The sequence below is a fragment of the Protomyctophum bolini genome, assembly GCF_963924005.1.
Source record: "Protomyctophum bolini genome assembly, chromosome: 6".
In the NCBI taxonomy this organism is placed as follows: Eukaryota; Metazoa; Chordata; class Actinopteri; order Myctophiformes; family Myctophidae; genus Protomyctophum; species Protomyctophum bolini.
Genome location: NC_137867.1, coordinates 18,794,951 through 18,812,116, shown reverse-complemented (window position 1 = coordinate 18,812,116; position 17,166 = coordinate 18,794,951). Strand labels below are relative to the sequence as shown.

Sequence of the window (17,166 nt, the reverse complement as noted above, 5' to 3'; positions counted from 1 at the left end):
ATTTATTTATTTTGTTTGTTTTATATTATTATTAAACAATAAAACAAACAAAAAACTTCTGAATTTAAAGTAGCACTTTCTATACAACTCGAGAGAATGCTTAAAAATGTACGATACTCTAGGGATAAGGGTACGGTTATTCTTAATAAAATTTACTTACAATTAATAGCTAGGTGAATTAATTGTATTTTATTTTACAGTAAAGTCATATGTTTGGAAAGTGCGAGTCTTGTTGTAAAATAGATAAACATCGACCACTTACCACACGCAGCGCTGTTGTTGTCAACCAGAGTCAGTGCGTTTCGGATAAAGGAGGCTATATCTACAACTTTATCTCTGAACACAAATAACTAAACTATACCTCAGTCTTTTATTCAAGGTAATTAACGGAGATAACATAATAGATATTCTTATAAACCTCTCTATGCAGACTTCTGGTCTAAGGTTAGCTAAGCGTGCTAAAGCTAACTTTACATCCATCCACACTTCCACAGGCTCAGCTTGAAGAGAAGAGCGCAATGCTTCCTGATGGCTTCAGCTGATGACAATGGTGTGAAATGTATTTATTTGACATTTCAAATTGAGCTACTTCCTCTTGTCGTATAATTCCATATAAATGAAACGGGTTATTTCACTAAAGTCTTCACTAAGTAAAAATATTTATCTCTTTACGTCAATATAGGATGATGAATTCCTGTTCTGTTCTATATGGAAGTGTCTATTTGTACGTCTCTAAATGTTTAGATGAATTGAACATGGTGGACCCTCTTGTAATCTACTGTAATTCTGCAAACTGTTAATACGGTAAATAAATAAATCAATCAAAAGGACAGAATACTAAATTACAAGTTTACAAACATTTTTACATCATGTCTTTTAACAGTATGGCACGAAGGTGACAGATGCCTGGCTCCTAGCTCTAGAGATGGAAACCTGAGAGAAGCCACAATCCAGAGACTTTTCTCTACATTTGATGACAACGATACCACTGCATCTGTGGTATTCGCTGATGCAGAGAAAGGGGAGAGGGAGGAGGTGCCTATCTCAAAACTACAGAAAATAGGTTCTAATAGTAACTTGACAAAGGAGAAACCTTTTTTCCCCAGCAGTTTCAGACACCATGGGACCTGTGAGCCCTTGGTTATGTCTCAAGGGGAAGAGGTCCCATACACCATCAACAGATACCTCAGGGATTACCAGAGAGATGGCATCAGATTCATTTATAACAACTACACCCGATCCAGAGGGTGTATCCTGGGGGATGACATGGGTCTGGGGAAGACTGTGCAGGTACAAACAAGCCTTTCTCCCCCCATCTCAACATATTTTGTACAAGGGACCCCTTGTACAAAATATGTAAGTAGAGATTTGAGTTAAAAATGTTCGCTTTAAAATAATATATATTCAAACTTCAAAGATTTGCACATTCTTTTCAAGATCTTTCTAAAATAGCAAAATGTACAAGATTGTAGCGCAGCATGAAATGACGCACTATGAGCTTGGATATCTGCTATTATTGAATAGCCAAAGCGATGCTTTTTAGCTCAAATCTAAAATGACACAGATGCTTTCCCAGTTTTAATGTGTTAATATCTGTTTGTTTGTTTGTTTGTTTGTCTGTCTGTCTTTTTCTTCTTAGGTCATTGGTTTCCTTGCTTCTGTGTTGCACAAAACGGGGACATGGAAGGACATTGAAAACAATAGGCCTCAGTTTCTATTGACTCAGATGCCCTCCCAGCAGAGTAAACCTAAAAAAGTAGGTATCATATACTGTACTTAGCACTGCAGTCTGAAGGTGATAACAGAATCACAGGGTGAATTATTATGGGGAAAAACATGCTTAGCCTTTACTATAGGGGGAGGGCATAGTGACGCGTTCGGTAGGATTTTGGTTTATTTGGGAGCCATCTTGCTGCCTACATGTAGGTAAGTAGTAGTAGGATGCTAGGCTACTTGGCTGCCAGTCTGTAGTTTTTAAGTTTGCTTGTCAGTGACACTGGTGTGTATTCTGTCACTGCAGTACACCATCTTCCATCTCTCTACTATCTTTGACTTGTCACAACTCTTCTACTCTATGGCTCTGGATCGACGATGGTATTATTATTATTATTCGTCGTTAGAAAATGTTCGGGTGTTCTGATCTGATAGCCTAACTTATAAGCTAATATATTCCCTAATTGTCATTGTACAGTATGAGACACACATAAAATGCATGCGCTGCTCTGCCCCATTTTTCCTTGGTAATTTTATGTTTGCATTTGATCCATTATAGCAATCCATTATAGCAACTTCACTTTAGGGCAGTAATAGAATATGTATAGGCGATGTCTTTCCAGCCAACATGAATTGTGCACATATATCTGTGTAAATGTGTCCAGGTGTTCCTGATCGTAGCCCCACTGTCGGTGCTTTATAACTGGAAGGATGAGCTTGAAACGTGGGGTCACTTCCGGACTGTGGTTGTCCACGGGCTGAGAAAAGAGGAGGAGCTGAGTCGTGTCAAGAATGGACGCTCTGAGATTGCACTCACCACCTATGAGACCCTCCGCCTCTCTCTGGACCAGTTCAATAGGTAAGCCTAAAACACTGACACCCACACACACATACGTAAACACACAATGTGGGAAAAAAATATGTTTTTCCAGGCGAGAACGGTCGCGCACAGTAAAAAAAAACATATATATTTTTATTTTTGCATTGGCTATTCAAATGTAGCAGACCTACAAGCACGTCACCCTGTGCCATGCTCTGAGCTTGTACATACTGTATACTTTTTTTTCTTGAAAGTGTGAGAACTACTGATAGAAGGCATTTGTAGAATCGGCCTCGGGTCTTAATGGGTTACACATTTTTACAAGTCAGTGGTTAATGTTACTTATTTCCAGTTTGTAACAGAAATTTACATTTACGTTCCTTGCAGCATAGTCTGGTCTGCTGTGATTGTGGATGAGGCCCACAAGATAAAGAACCCCAAATCCCAGATCACCCAGGCCATGAAGGAGCTGAGATGTCAGGTCAGAGTTTTACAGTATGCTGCCACAGTTGGGATTAATTTGCTTTTGCTTTTAGTAATATTGTTCATAATTTGAATCTGTTTTTAGATAAGCATTGTGTTTTTACTATTTTACCATTTTAGATCAGAATCGGTCTCACCGGCACCATCTTACAGAATAGCCTTGAAGAACTCTGGTGTGTCATGGATTGGTACGTGTACATCACTTAATTTAATTCAGCAGCTCACTATGAAGGCACATTTATTTAGCTTACTGATGAGTGATGATGTGGTGTGTGGCGTTATCTCCACTTTTTTGTTTGTCAGTTTCCTACTAATCTAAATGTCTCTTATATATTCTATTTAGGGCAATACCGAGTTGTCTCGGCAGCTTGGGTTATTTCAAGAACAAGGTTTCATATCCAATTGAGCAGGGACAGAGACACAGTGCAACCAAGCGCACCCTAGCTACAGCGCGGAAGGCCGTCCGAGCCCTGGCAAAGAAGATTTCCCATTGGTTCCTCAGAAGGACCAAAGCTCTCATCAAAGATCAGCTCCCGAAGAAGGATGACAGGGTACGACAAACTGACACAAGCTCATCACAGTAGTATTTTCAGTATTCTAAAACCCATTCTCTTGAGTAGCTACTGTGTTGTGTGTTTTTTTGCTAGATGGTGTATTGTTCTCTGACAGACTTCCAAGAGACCGTGTATAAGACAGTCTTGGAAAGTGAAGATGTCACACTACTGCTGCGTTCCGGAGAAAAGTGTGACTGTCAGAGTGGATATACTCGACAGAGCTGCTGCTATAAGGTTAGTTTTATTTTATTATTTTAGTTTACTTCTGCGTTTCTGTTAAAATAAAGAATCTAGGTGATGGTATGTACAATTGTTTTTTTATTGTTATTATTTTTTCAATGCTGCAGCATATTTGAAAATGAAAATGTTTATGATAGTAAAGAGGTCAGATATGTCATGTTCTAGCCGCACGGGGAGGCAGACTGGAGTTTAAAGATTGATGGAATGTATTTAAGTAAAAGAAAGCCGAAAGGACAAGCATATGAATACATAGTAAACACTAACTTTGAATTATTGCAACTATTGTCAAACAATCGGTTCATAATAATAATAAATATAGCTGGACCAAGCAATAAGCCCTTTTATGCTGCTCAACAGTGCCACTTTAGGTTACCCAGCGGTATTGCAGATGTTCGTACCCCAAACATACAGACAGACAGACGAGGCATGAGTTATGCCTGTTCAAAGTACCTGTTATCGCTGCTTGGAGCTATATTGTTTTGTACAAATTGTCAGGTACAAACTTCTCTTCAACTGGGATTTCAGATATTGGTCCATAGATTGTGTGTAGAACATTTCACACAAAAATCCCGGCAGAAAATCTGTGTTTTTTTTTTTTTTTAACTGTTCAAAATGGTGGAAAAACTGAGGTTGGACTACTGGTCAAAGTGACAGATGTATTCCCCATGAGTCAAGGCACATGTGGAAACAAGTGCCATGACTTTTGGCCAAATGAGACATGAGTTATGCCTGTTCAAAGTTTTAATTTAAAAAAATTGGACTGGTTTCAGTGCTATTTGGCATGACCCTCTACCATACTGTAAAGTTTCATAAGCATATGAAGCTGCATGTATCTATTATGGGCAGAAGAAGAATTTTCACAAACCAGCAATTTTCATTGACTCATGAAAACTTCATGTTTTCACTTAAATTTCTTTATTCTGAATGGCGGGTGATCTAAGGGTCAGAGGTAAAAAATAAGAACACACTACTTGTTCGGCATGAGGAGAGGCATGTGTGTATCAAAGTTTTATTGCCGACGGTCAAACGTTTCATGAGCTATGCATGGTCAAAGTTTGCATTTTCAATTGAGTGCTATAGCGCCACCCTTTGGCCAATGGTTGTGGGCTTCGCATCGCATCCTCACGGTTTGGCATGGCCCTCTACCATATTGCCAAGTTTCACGAAAGCCGACTGCACCGTTCAGCCAGAACTGCTATTTTAGGTGGAAGAAGAAGAAAAAAACAGACAAAAACAATAACTGTTAATAATCACACCTTGTTTTCTGATCTCTTTTCTAAATGTGCACTGCTACACGCTATCATTGGACAGAGATCTGTTTTTGTAACAGTACTTACAGGAGGAAAAACCCTCTTAAATGTACCTGTGGACTAGGCCTGAGTTAAACTATGGCTTTGGCTTCCTCTTATTGCAGGAAAACTCACAGGGTATGGGAATGAAGCAGCTCTACTTTGGTTACTTGGCCATGCTGAGGAAGGTAGCCAACCATGCAGCACTGCTCCAGTCCACTGCAGGCACCAGCGAGCAACAGGTAGCGACATGCCCTACAACTGATATTGTATAATAGATCATGACCACTCTCTCAAGTGTTAGGCGACACTAAATCTTCACATGGCTTACGGAGCAGATTGCACAATGTGCTCCAGACTTAACTTCCCACTGTGGTTTGGGATTCACTACTCATTGTGTGGTTTTCTTTTCTTTTCCAGAAAAAGTTAGTCGGTGCCGTTTGTGAAAAGGTTTTCCAGAAGTTTCCAGACTTTGTACAGAGGCGCAAAGACGAAGCGTTCGAGGCCATGTCAGACCCCATGTACAGTGGGAAAATGAAGGTGTGTGATGTATGTTAGTTACACAATCATCCACCTGGTAGTGCTGTCACCTCACAGCTAGAAGGTCCTGGGTTCGATTCCCACTCGGGACGCTGTGGGCGTGTCTCCTCCTCCGCGTCATCAGTGCCCATACCCGAGGAGGGGTTGGCGAAAGGGCCATTCTGTGTGGAGTTTGCATGTTCTCCCTGTGTCACCTAGGGTAGGTAGGTACCCTCACAAAAAACATGCAGTAATCCTGGTCTCTAAACTGCTTCCCCCTGGCCAGCCTGATGGAGGGGAAAGGAACTGGTTGGAATACCACGCGCTACGTCCAACCAGGGAAACTCCCCCCTGTCAAGTGTAAAGGAGCAACTTGGACACTCGGACATGAAGGAAGCATGAGTTCAAGTCCATTGCTCTCCCCATGTCCCCCATATATGGGGACTAGGTTGGTGGAGGGTGTGTAGAGCCCAGGATCACATTAGATAATTGACACAGGGGTAAAAAATGGGTTACAAAATCGTGGGATAAAAAATATTTAGAAAAAAAAAACAATCACCCACCTGGTGCCGGAGGAGTAGAATTTGTGTTAACCTCTCCATGCTTCCTCTTCAGGTTCTGCAAAAGTTGCTGAAATATTACACGCAGAGGAGAGATAAAGTGCTTCTTTTCTCTCTTTCCACTAAGGTGAGTGGGTGTATCTTCATGCAGCATACTGGTACATGGATGCGTGTGTGAATGAGAAAGTGAGTGAGAGAGAGAGCACATTCTAAAAGGACACAAAATAGTAGAAGGAGACATGGTTTTATATTGACGTGCTAGCTAGATTAATAGCTAAGCTTTTGGGTTTTATTCGTGAGAGCAATTATGAGATTTTAAGACGATTAGCTGAAGTGCAAGGTTTAACAGTTGTCACCTGAGACAGTATGATAATATTTCATGCCTTCTGGCTGCTATGAGGTCATATTTAAAGGCCTCTCACTTGACTCTGTAGGCATCGCAGTGCCAGCACTTGGTTGTGCAAGCCTAAATGGGACTATAATATGTATATAAATGTACGAGTTGTACAGGTGATAATTACATAACACCATCCAAGCGCAACGCAGCTCGGAGCATGCGCAGTGGGTTTAATGGTAAATTGCCTTTTTATGGCAGCCATTTAGGACAAAACGCTAATCTAGTCATTATGAAAGACAGATATAAATACAATTTTTTTTGAGCGATCAAAATACGTGACTGTCGGAGCTGCGGTGGGCTCGGGAGGGAGTTATGTAAGAATTCACTGGAAGTCTCCTTTAATGACATATTCAGAATATACAGTTATTATAATTACTACAGTGTGTATATATAAAGATGATGGGTGTGTGATGGAATTTCCAGCTATTGGATGTGCTGGAGAGCTACTGTATGGCCGAAGGGCTGGACTACAGCCGATTGGATGGCACCACCAACGCCAGAGAAAGAATCAAGATCGTCAAAGAGTTCAACAGCAGCCCTCTGACCAGCCTCTGTCTGGTTTCTACCATGTTAGTCTACCTGTCAACCACAACATTTAGCTGTATATGTTCTGCTAAATTCATTGTTACTAAAGCTTGATTTATGCTTCGTAGCATGCTGATCTACATTCTCACGACACGTGAGCTTGTAGATGGTAGGCTATATTGGTGAATGACACTGGTGCGCAACAAAGTATGAGTCAGACTTAATAGTGTCCAATGTTTCATTTCCATTCTCAGGGCGGGTGGTCTTGGTCTTAATTTTGTCGGTGCCAATGTGGTGGTGCTGTTTGACCCCAGTTGGAATCCCGCTAATGACCTGCAGGCTATTGACAGGTACAGTAGTTTATCAGTCGTGTCAAGGCAGATCTTCTGCATTTCATGCTTATTTTGTATCTTGTTTGCACACTGAAAACAAGTGCCATAGACGGTAGGTTAGCCTGGCCAGTAATGCTGATTTGATCCACATCACATGACAATGTATTTCACCTTTGTACTCGTCAGGGCATATCGTATTGGCCAGTGCAGGGATGTGAGTGTGCTTCGGCTGATCTCACTGGGGACAGTGGAGGAGGTTATGTACCTCAGACAAGTTTACAAACAGGTACAGTACTGGGCTGTTAACCCTGCATTCACACATGCAATCACTCAGACACAGCCATGCTCTCAACCACTTGGACACTAGCATATTCTGTTTCAAATATCTTTATTGTGAAGCACAGGATAAAGTCATACAATTTCAATTCAAACACTATTGCTTTCCTATTTTCCTTTTTGAGTGGTGGAGCCACCCCATTAGCTATGCGTGTCCCTGGTTGGCTGTGTCCCTGGTTGAGTGGCTGGCTGGCTGGCTGCGTCCGTCTGAGCACGGAAGTAGCGTTTTTTCCCCACCAAGTGTCACTGTTGTGCAGCACGCACACACCCACGCATGTACGTATGTACAGTACAAGTACAGCACCACTCAGTTCAGATGGGTCTGATTTTTCAAAAACAAAATAAACATGTACAATGAAATGAATACACACAAGGTCAAAATGAACACTAGCCTATTCTAACCATGTCATAATAGGTGAACATTTGGCAAAATATCAGCTCTATATGCTCACATTCTGAGCTTGTGCATCAGCTATTTTCAGCAAAGACATTTGGTGGGGCCAGAGGACTCCTGTCAACCAAGTATACCTCTCATGTCTCACCTAATGTGAATGCACCTCAACAACCAGGAAATGAAGAGAATCTGGAACTTCTTGACAATCTGTGTAGACGTGTATAAATTAGCCTATGGCAAATACTTTAGTTTATAGCTAATTACTGTCCCTTCTTTGTCATCCTAGCAACTAGACTCTTCAGTGGTGGGCAGGCAGAGTGCCCGGCGCTACTTTGAGGCGGTCCAAGGGATCGATGGCCATAAGGGGGAGCTGTTTGGGATAAAGAACCTTTTCAGACTGCAGACCCGGGGAACCTGCCTCACACGCACTATACTTGAGGTCAGATTTCCAACCAGATCCAGATTTTCTTTCTTTAAGTTTAAGCTTTTTACATTTCTGTACACACACACACACACACACACACACACACACATACACATACACATACACATACACATACACATACACATACACATACACAGACAGTCAGACAAAGCCAAACATGGCCAAAGAATTTCCGGGGGTCCCCAGCCAAAAACATTGAGAACCCCTGGTCTATATTAAAGTAAGATTGTAATGGAAATGGCAGTAATTATAGCAAGGAGACAAAGAGATACCCAAAATATGTTCTACAGCAGTGGGTCTCAAAGTGGGGCCTCAGGGTTTCTTAGGGGGTTCTAAATAGACCCTTTCAAATCTGTAACTGACAGAATACTGTTCAAATGAAACCAAATGAATTGTAAAAGTTTTAGAACCACTGGTCTACAGATAAACAGCCATGCAATGATTACTGGAAGAAATCAAAGACATCCTTGAATGTATCACAATGTTTCCAATTCCATCCTGCTGCCATAGTGCATTATATCAGAGGATAATTTCATGCAGATTGCGAGCACAAATTGTGCGCTGCACCTTTCATGTACGTAAATCTGGCTCAAGCTTAATTTATACTCACAGGAGTAGGACACGTTGTGAGATTGTAGATTGACTCCTCATCAAGCGTCTGTACCGTCGTATGAGGGAGTATAAATCAGCTTTTAAAGTCTTAACACATCCATGCTGACACCCCTATTTCGGGAACACTTTCGACATTTTAAATTAACTTTGCTCCCCTTCACAAATAGTGAAAATAGCAATTGCGAGCTTGTAAAGGGTCTATTTTTGCTATTTATCATGCAACAAAGTGTATAGGGCTTAGAGAAAAATACCCCTGATTGTGCTGATGCGAGGTTGCAGGGCTCACACAGGTTTTTCTTCTTCACAGCGAGAGGGGCGAGTGGAAGCGGGCGTAATGATGACTTCCTGCACACACATGGACGACGAAGAGGAGGAGGAGGAGAGGAAGGGGGTTGTTGTCGTGAGTAACTCTTGACGTTCTCAGAGACCCAGAACACAGGGCACTCGTCTTTCCCATCCCTCATTCCCAGAACACAGGGCACTCGTCTTTCCCATCCCTCATTCCCAGAACACAGGGCACTCGTCTTTCCCATCCCTCATTCCCTCTCATTTCCCAGGCGGCCCGCACATCCCTCCATTCCCACGTGAAAAATGGTTCTGAACCTCACACATGGGCCTTCCTGTCTGTCAGTCAACCAACCCACCTCCTCCATGTAACCTTTTTCCACTTTGTCTTCTATCCCCTCTACATTTCTCCTCTCTCTCTCTCTCTGTCTGTCTGTCTGATGCTGTCTCTCTCTCTCTCTCTCTCTCTCTCTCTCTCTCTCTCTCTCTGTCTGATGCTGTGTCTAACAGCTGGCCATAATTACCTAGTGTCCTAATGGAGGGAGCAGACCACACTGAAGCCTATCTTGTGCAGTTCAGCTGTTTATTTACACAGCAATGCCCCTTATCATCCCGTGACAGTTCCCAGCAAAGGCTCTTTGCTCTGCACAGCACACGGCCCTTTTTATGGGACTTTCTAACCACTGTGGCCGTTCAGAGATGTAGGACCATACAACGTGCACCAGGGCTTCATAGAGATAGATGTAGGACCATACAACGTGCACCAGGGCTTCATAGAGATAGATGTAGGACCATACAACGTGCACCAGGGCTTCATAGCACATCCTTGCTGTCGGGGAGGAAAACTTGTACGTCCAAAACCGCTACTTTCCTGAAAACGTGTTCCAATGAATCCACTGTAGTTATTATTTAGTTCACAAGCTCTTTTCATTGGTTAAGGTTCATGTTTTAGGTTTCATGTTTGAGAAATTTAAATGATGAGTGTTATTTATTTTATTTATGTATTTATTTTCATTTGCTGTTTCTTTTGTTTTAGAGATCTTAACTATTTTTGAGAGGGTGCAGGGGTAGCTAAATATGTATTTTCTTTTACAACATTTTACGGCGACTTCTTTATTATTAATTACTATAGTCCTACTAGACCCCAGGAAATTACATCTGGCCACAAAAGACCATGGGATCTATTGAATGTGAAGGGGAGGAGTCACCTGGAGTAAGATGTGATTTGCTATGGCGTTTTTACTTTATTAATAAAGTACCTTGATTTTATATCCAGAGCTCGGATCCGCTGCCTTTTCTTCAGCATTTAGTCCCTTTGATCTTTGAAGCACCAGCCGTACTTTGTAAACTTTTCTGCACCTTGAGTCCACTGAGCAGCGAGCACCTACTTGATTTTCCTTTTTAAATTACTCTAATGAGCTGAATTTATGGAGCTCATCATTTTAATGAATTCGATACAGTAGGCAAGTAGGCACCATGGACATCTGGGCACTTCATCTGGTTGGCAAATCTTGTGAACTTAGCATGACTGTTGGTGGTCGTCCTCATAAAGGACCATTCACATAAATAGTATTGTATGTCTGTTACAGTGCAGCGTATTGTTTTTCTCATATTACATCATCTCTGTGGAGCATGTGTCATGTTTATGTTTATTATGATTTATGGCTTCAGGTATCTGGCAGGTTTCCTACAGAGGACTGTCAGATGGATATGAGACAGCTGTCATTTTTTATTTAATTGCAGTGTTTGAGGGAAGTACTTTTCTGTGAGAGTGCACTCATCGCAATTTCGTTGTACTTAATTGAACAATGACAATAAACCTTTTCTGATTCTGATTCTGATTCTTCTGACTTGATGTTACTATTCCGTCACAGGAAAATGCCCCCAAACTGAATGACGAAGCAGCCAAGGAGAACAGGGATGCATCAGGGACTGCCAGAGGGGTGCTGGACTTCAGCAGTGGGAGTGAGGATGAGGAGCAGTGGGGGTCTAGGAGGAAGGCCCTGCACCACGGTGGGGTGGATGAGACTGGGGCCACAAACGACTCCACAGATCCCGGCCGACTGAGTCTCCTCCAGCATGGGTTCTCCAGACTGCTTCAGAGGGCTGTGGTGAAGCCTGGCTCAGGGCTGGGGGACAGCAGTCACAGCGAGGGGGAGTCTGGGGGAAAGAGCGACTCGGAGGATGACCTGAAAGTTGCGGGGAGCTCAGAGAAGAAAGACAGCCCCTCGCCTAGGGGTCCCCATAGTAGAGGAGGACCCTCTCCATTGGATGAGAGGGACAACGGCAGGAGAGAGAAATCTGGCCTGAATGATGTGATGAAGACAAAGAACAGAATAGCGGAGGAAGGAATTGACGGAGATTCGAGTTCAGCCAAAGCAAAAGCTACCAAGGCCAAAACGTTACGCAGAGCACATCACGCCGCTTGTCACTCCGACGAGTCGGATGACTTGGAATTGTGTGCGGCTACTCAACCCAAGATGGCAAGATGGGGAGACAAAGGACGAGTGACCGACAGAAAAAAGATGCGTGCTAGTGGCATGGCCCAGTCCCGGTCCAAACACTCTGAACACATAGAGTCATTCACTTCCTCAGATGAAGAACATACTCGTATTGAGAGACCTAAACGAGGCCATGTTACAACAACCGCACAGAAAATGGAAACGCACAGCACTGGAGCGTCGACGGATGGACAAAGAGGACAGACGTGTGGTCATAAAGTAGCAGCAAGGACAGACGGGGTAGGTCCTCCTGAGAGACCCAGAGCTGTCTCATTCACAGGACTGAAGTCTCAGACATCCCCAGGATCCAAAGGAATGGAAGCGACCATTGACCATGTGCTAGGTCTGTCTGTCTGTCTGTCTGTCTGTCTGTCTGTCTGTCTGTCTGTCTTAAATTGTAGTAGTATCTATCTTAAATTGTACATTTGTTTTTGTTTCTAGGTTGGGTACAGGGGGTGGTATATACTCACTCTAACCAGCGCGTAGTGGGCGGAAGCAAGGCGGAGGAGCGAATCAGCAGGGCTGCACTGCGAGACGTGTTTAAACACAACATGTACTCTCAGCTCCCAGCCAATCTTCTTCTGGGCCCAGAGGAGGTCGATTTCCCATTGGTAGTGGTCTAGTATAGTTTACAAGTTTTTATAATTATATTGCCCCAAATCTAAAATATGTTGTGGCTTCTATCACTTCTTCTCACATGACAAGAATTCTGTGATGATTGGATTAACCCCATGAGTGCATATATGGGAATATTTGGGTTCCAGAATTGCGGATACATTTTTATTATAGGAAGAAAACACATATTTTTAACTAAATATAAAAAAAGTATCTTGGATTGATCAATGCAATTCTGGAATAGGCCAAATACAACATATATTACAATGATTACCGGTAATTTGACAATTAAATTCCTGTAATTAAACAATAAAAACAATGATTGGGCAAGAATGTGTAGTCCTGCGATGTAGTTCCCTTTTACATTTTAACTTGCTTTACCAGTAAGTGAATAGCCTCAAGCTCTGACTATGGTTACATCTGAACTGGCTTTCAGAGTTCAGAGTCTGATGAGAGTCCTCCAGACTCTCCGCCCCACCCTGCTGTTGTCCAAGGGCAGCTGGCAGCTACAGAGAGGCCTGGCACGGACCACCCAGTCACCTTCACCAAAAAGACTATCCACCGCCACAGAGACACAACCTTCATCATTGGACAGACTCCCCGAGCCATATGCAGGTACGGAGAGGAGAGGGGGGAAAAGTGAATGTATTGTATGCATGCAGGAGAAATTACACGAGGACAATGAGAGAACAAATGGAGGATATAATGGAGGCGCTTGGAGAGACAAGCCTGCAGATAAGCGAGTATAGACCAGAGGAGAAGAGCAGGGAATGACTGTGGATAGTGTGAAGTGCGGGCGGAGAATGGAGTTGGCGAGATGAGGACAGGAGGGCTGGGAAGAGGAGAAGGAATTCCTGGCAGCGAGGGGGAAGTAGGCCAAATCTCACCGCAGTCACAGTGTTGAGCGCCCCCGCCTGGGCTTGAGGGGATGTCTGTGCGTGTCGGTACGTACTGTATGTGCAAGCGTGTGTTTGGAGAGAGAGAGAAAGAGAGACCGAGAGAGGGAGGGAGACCACCTCTGAGCTCTCCCTCCCACCTATTTCCCAGCATCACGCCAAAGATTACCCAGTTGTATTCAGGACTTTTCCCCTCCCCGAACCACAGCCCTCCTGAGACCCCCTCCCCACACACACACGGACAGCCAGAGGCCTTCCAAACCCACCACATGCGCGCAGACACATCCTTACACGCATACACACATAATGTACACACACTTGCCTCTGTCTTGTTGCGTCACTCTCGCATATCCCTCAACACACACACACACACGCATCCTTGTGGCACCAATCTCACTCCCCTGGGGAAGACTTGTCTTTGCTCAGGGTCTCGGTAGGGAGTGAAAACATACACTGGTTATATTGATATCCCTTCCCCCCCTCAATTAACTCTGTCGTTAAATGATTTAAATCTGCATGCGCAGCGGTTTTTACTGCCGTTTGCTTTTATTTATTGTTTTTCCAATGAAAGCCACAAATGGTAGCAACACCTCGTAATGCCGCTGCGCCACTGGTGGCTTTGAAGTATTTCTGTCCCAGAGTCTGGTTAGACCAAACGTTTTTAATGACTGACTGGGAGCTTTGGGGGGGGGGGGGCTCATACTGTATGTCTGTCTGGATAATGTGGATATTAGCCTGCATATGTAGGGAACTATTCATCTGAGACTGAGCCTGATGGAACCACAGAATATATGATTAATGGTACAGGCCTTCAGCTACTGTACTGTTGCCGTTTCAAGTAACGCAGCACTTTTTTCCTGTGGTACTCTTAAGTAGCTTATGTTCACATATGGCAGATGTAATCCTATGTTAACTATGGGTTTCACAGTGCAGACAGCTTCAATGGATGTTAGAAGGTGTATGTGGGCATTTCGTGAGTTCTGCCTCAAGTGTTCTTGCATCCGACATTGTGTGTATGAAATGTGTGTGCATTTCTTTATGCACGTGCAAATAATTATGCTTAATACTCTTGCATGTGCTTAATGCAGGCAGCAACTGGAGGAAATGTCTGCAAAGTTCCAGTCACCTTCAGTCCGTCAATTTGCAGAAGAGGTTCTGAGAAGCAGCTCGGCCCAGAGGCTGACCTGGCTACAACAGTACTACACCTCGCTGGACCACCCTGAACTGGCCAACGTGGTCAGAAAGCACTTCCCAGAACCTGAGACGGCCACCGCACAACCCCCCTCCTCATCCTCATCCACATCCAAACATATGGCCGCAAAGAACAGACACTCCCACAAAGCCGGTATAGAATCTCACTCTCGGTCGAGAACTGCACAGAAGTCTGGTACACAACGCCAGAAAAAGCCCAGAACCTCATGCAGAAATATTGAAGAACCCCAGATTGATGTTCCAAACCCTCAGTTAGAGGAGCGGGAGGAGATGGCCAGAGAACACAAGAGGATAAAGAGGGCTAGTGTTTCCACTTGTGGAGCCCTCACAGCTACTGCTGCTATTGATGGTGGTGGTCTTGGCTCAGACATGGCCAGCAGCCGTGGTATGGGGCCCAGGAACGAGGCTGCTGCTGCTGCTGCTTTCCTGGACCACAGAGACACAGATACCCCTTCTTCTCCGGATGTCAGCCATGGTCAGCCCGCCACATCATCCAAACCCACAGCGCAGGGAAGGGAGCGAGGGCTGAGGCCCTCTGCTAGGACCAGTGAAGCTGCAAAGATTCACTCACCATCCTCTCCCAGCGATGTTCCGTCCACATCCAAGGGTCACCTTGGATGCCTCCTCACAGATCTAATAGGAGACACCTCCATTCTGGATGACTTGTTTAGATCTAAACACAAGGCTGCGCAACCCCCTAAAACGCCCCCTGCCTCAGCAAATGTAAGCAGTACTGACAGTTCAGCGGTTGTACGGCCGCCGTCCACTTCCATCTCACACACACCACCGGCACTCATGGCCACTTTGCCCTCCCAGAGGTCAAAGAGCAGCCGCAAAGACTTCTGGGACATCCTGAACGAGGGAAATGAGGAGAGCATAAACAGGCTGACAGACCCGTCGGAGGTGGAGAGGGTCTGCGTTCGTAATACCAAGCTCACGGCTGGGAGGACAGGAACAGGAGAGGATGGAGAGAGAGCTGGGCTCTGGAAGACCAACGATAAGTTCCTGTGGAAGAGATGATACACAAGAGAGACAAGGGAGATTTTCTTACGGCTCTATTGCTCCCTTTTTATTTGTATTCTTTTCAATTTAGAGTAACCAATTTTACCCATTTTCCCCCTGTAGATACATCATGCCAATTCATTCCTCCAACTGTCATTTTTCAGTGACAATTATCACCCTCGCTGTCTGGCTTCCCTCACCCGAACACGTGCGTGTTTTGTTCGTATAGACACTCTCCCAGGCTGGATGAACACAGGTGGATTCAAACCCACTCTGCGGCAGTAGGCAGGTACTTTACCCCTGTGGACCCCGAGCTCTGTGGCTCTACTTGCATTTTATGGCGGTTTTCATTATTTTTTATTATGAACAGCACATTTGGAACCATTTTAAATGGTTGTTTTTCCTTATCCACTTGAACCCTAGTGTCCCTTTTCTGTGCATGTGATAATGCGGACGGTTATATTCAGTGAAGAGATTTGGTGTAGACTAGGGAAAGAATTAGTGGGACCACAAATCAGCAAAGTATATAGGGTTTAAGTGGTTATGGGTCATGTCAAGGTCAAGCTTAAAGTGTTGCAGGTTCACTGCTTACTTTTTTTGCTTACTTTTTTTCTTACTGACGTGGATTATTTTTACTCAAATAAATTAGTGTATTATAGTTTTCACCTGGCATCACTCCTATTGCCTCATCATGCCTATTGTGTACACAACTGAGTAGTCCACCCATGGCTGTGGTATATTTTTGGATGTACCACACAATGCCATGCGAGAGGTTTGGTGGGGGGAAAATAATACATTTTCCCAAATCTGGAAATATTGACTTCTTAAGAAAGATAGGCGTTTGAACCGTATCCAAAGTTTAAGCCCAAATTATGGCGTCAGAAAAGCCAAAGGTATATTGAAAATGACACTTAATTTTCTGTACTGTCTTCTAAAGTCATGAACTCATTCTTACCAGGGCTGATGCAAGCAGGGAGGGCTGTTCAAGTGCGTGAGTGCTCATGCCGTTGCGTGCATGTGTAATATACATTCAGTATTGTTATGCAGAACTATTAGTAAAATATGATATTAAGTGGAAGGTTTGACAGAGGAAACCCAACCTGTTGCCTGCTCTAGCAATTACCATAATGCGATACCACAACCGTCACCCCAGTACTGTTGGTGGTCCCACAGAGAGATCACTTAAAGCTCCTTAATAGCTGTCACCTCTCTCTCTCTCTCTCAGACAGTCTGTGGTGTGGAGATGGCGGGGCTCTCCTGCTCAGGGCTGTGCTGAGTAACCCGATAGTCTGTGGCTTGGCTCAGTTATGCTTTGAATGCCCTTGGAGTGGAGGCTGCTGTGCCATTAGTGAAATCACAATAAGCAGTTGAAGGCTGCTGAGGCTGGGAACTGAGGGGAGGGGAGGTGGGGTGCGTGTAATATAGGGGGTTGGTAG

General features: G+C 43.9%; 1 protein-coding gene across 1 annotated transcript; it reads left to right on the top strand.

The window, feature by feature from the left end:
• The first annotated feature begins 256 nt into the window (after window positions 1–256).
• Window positions 257–16,388, top strand: ercc6l2 (excision repair cross-complementation group 6-like 2). Its single transcript, XM_080764939.1, has 21 exons — window positions 257–379; window positions 495–550; window positions 884–1,290; window positions 1,640–1,756; window positions 2,379–2,572; window positions 2,921–3,014; window positions 3,137–3,204; window positions 3,360–3,567; window positions 3,664–3,804; window positions 5,225–5,341; window positions 5,520–5,639; window positions 6,234–6,305; window positions 6,999–7,144; window positions 7,355–7,450; window positions 7,619–7,718; window positions 8,449–8,601; window positions 9,527–9,619; window positions 11,379–12,348; window positions 12,447–12,616; window positions 13,057–13,235; window positions 14,605–16,388. Exons 2-21 carry the CDS (start codon window positions 529–531, stop codon window positions 15,746–15,748), a joined length of 4,611 nt encoding a protein of 1,536 aa, XP_080621065.1. The 5' UTR covers window positions 257–379; window positions 495–528; the 3' UTR covers window positions 15,749–16,388.
• Window positions 16,389–17,166: the final 778 nt, after the last annotated feature.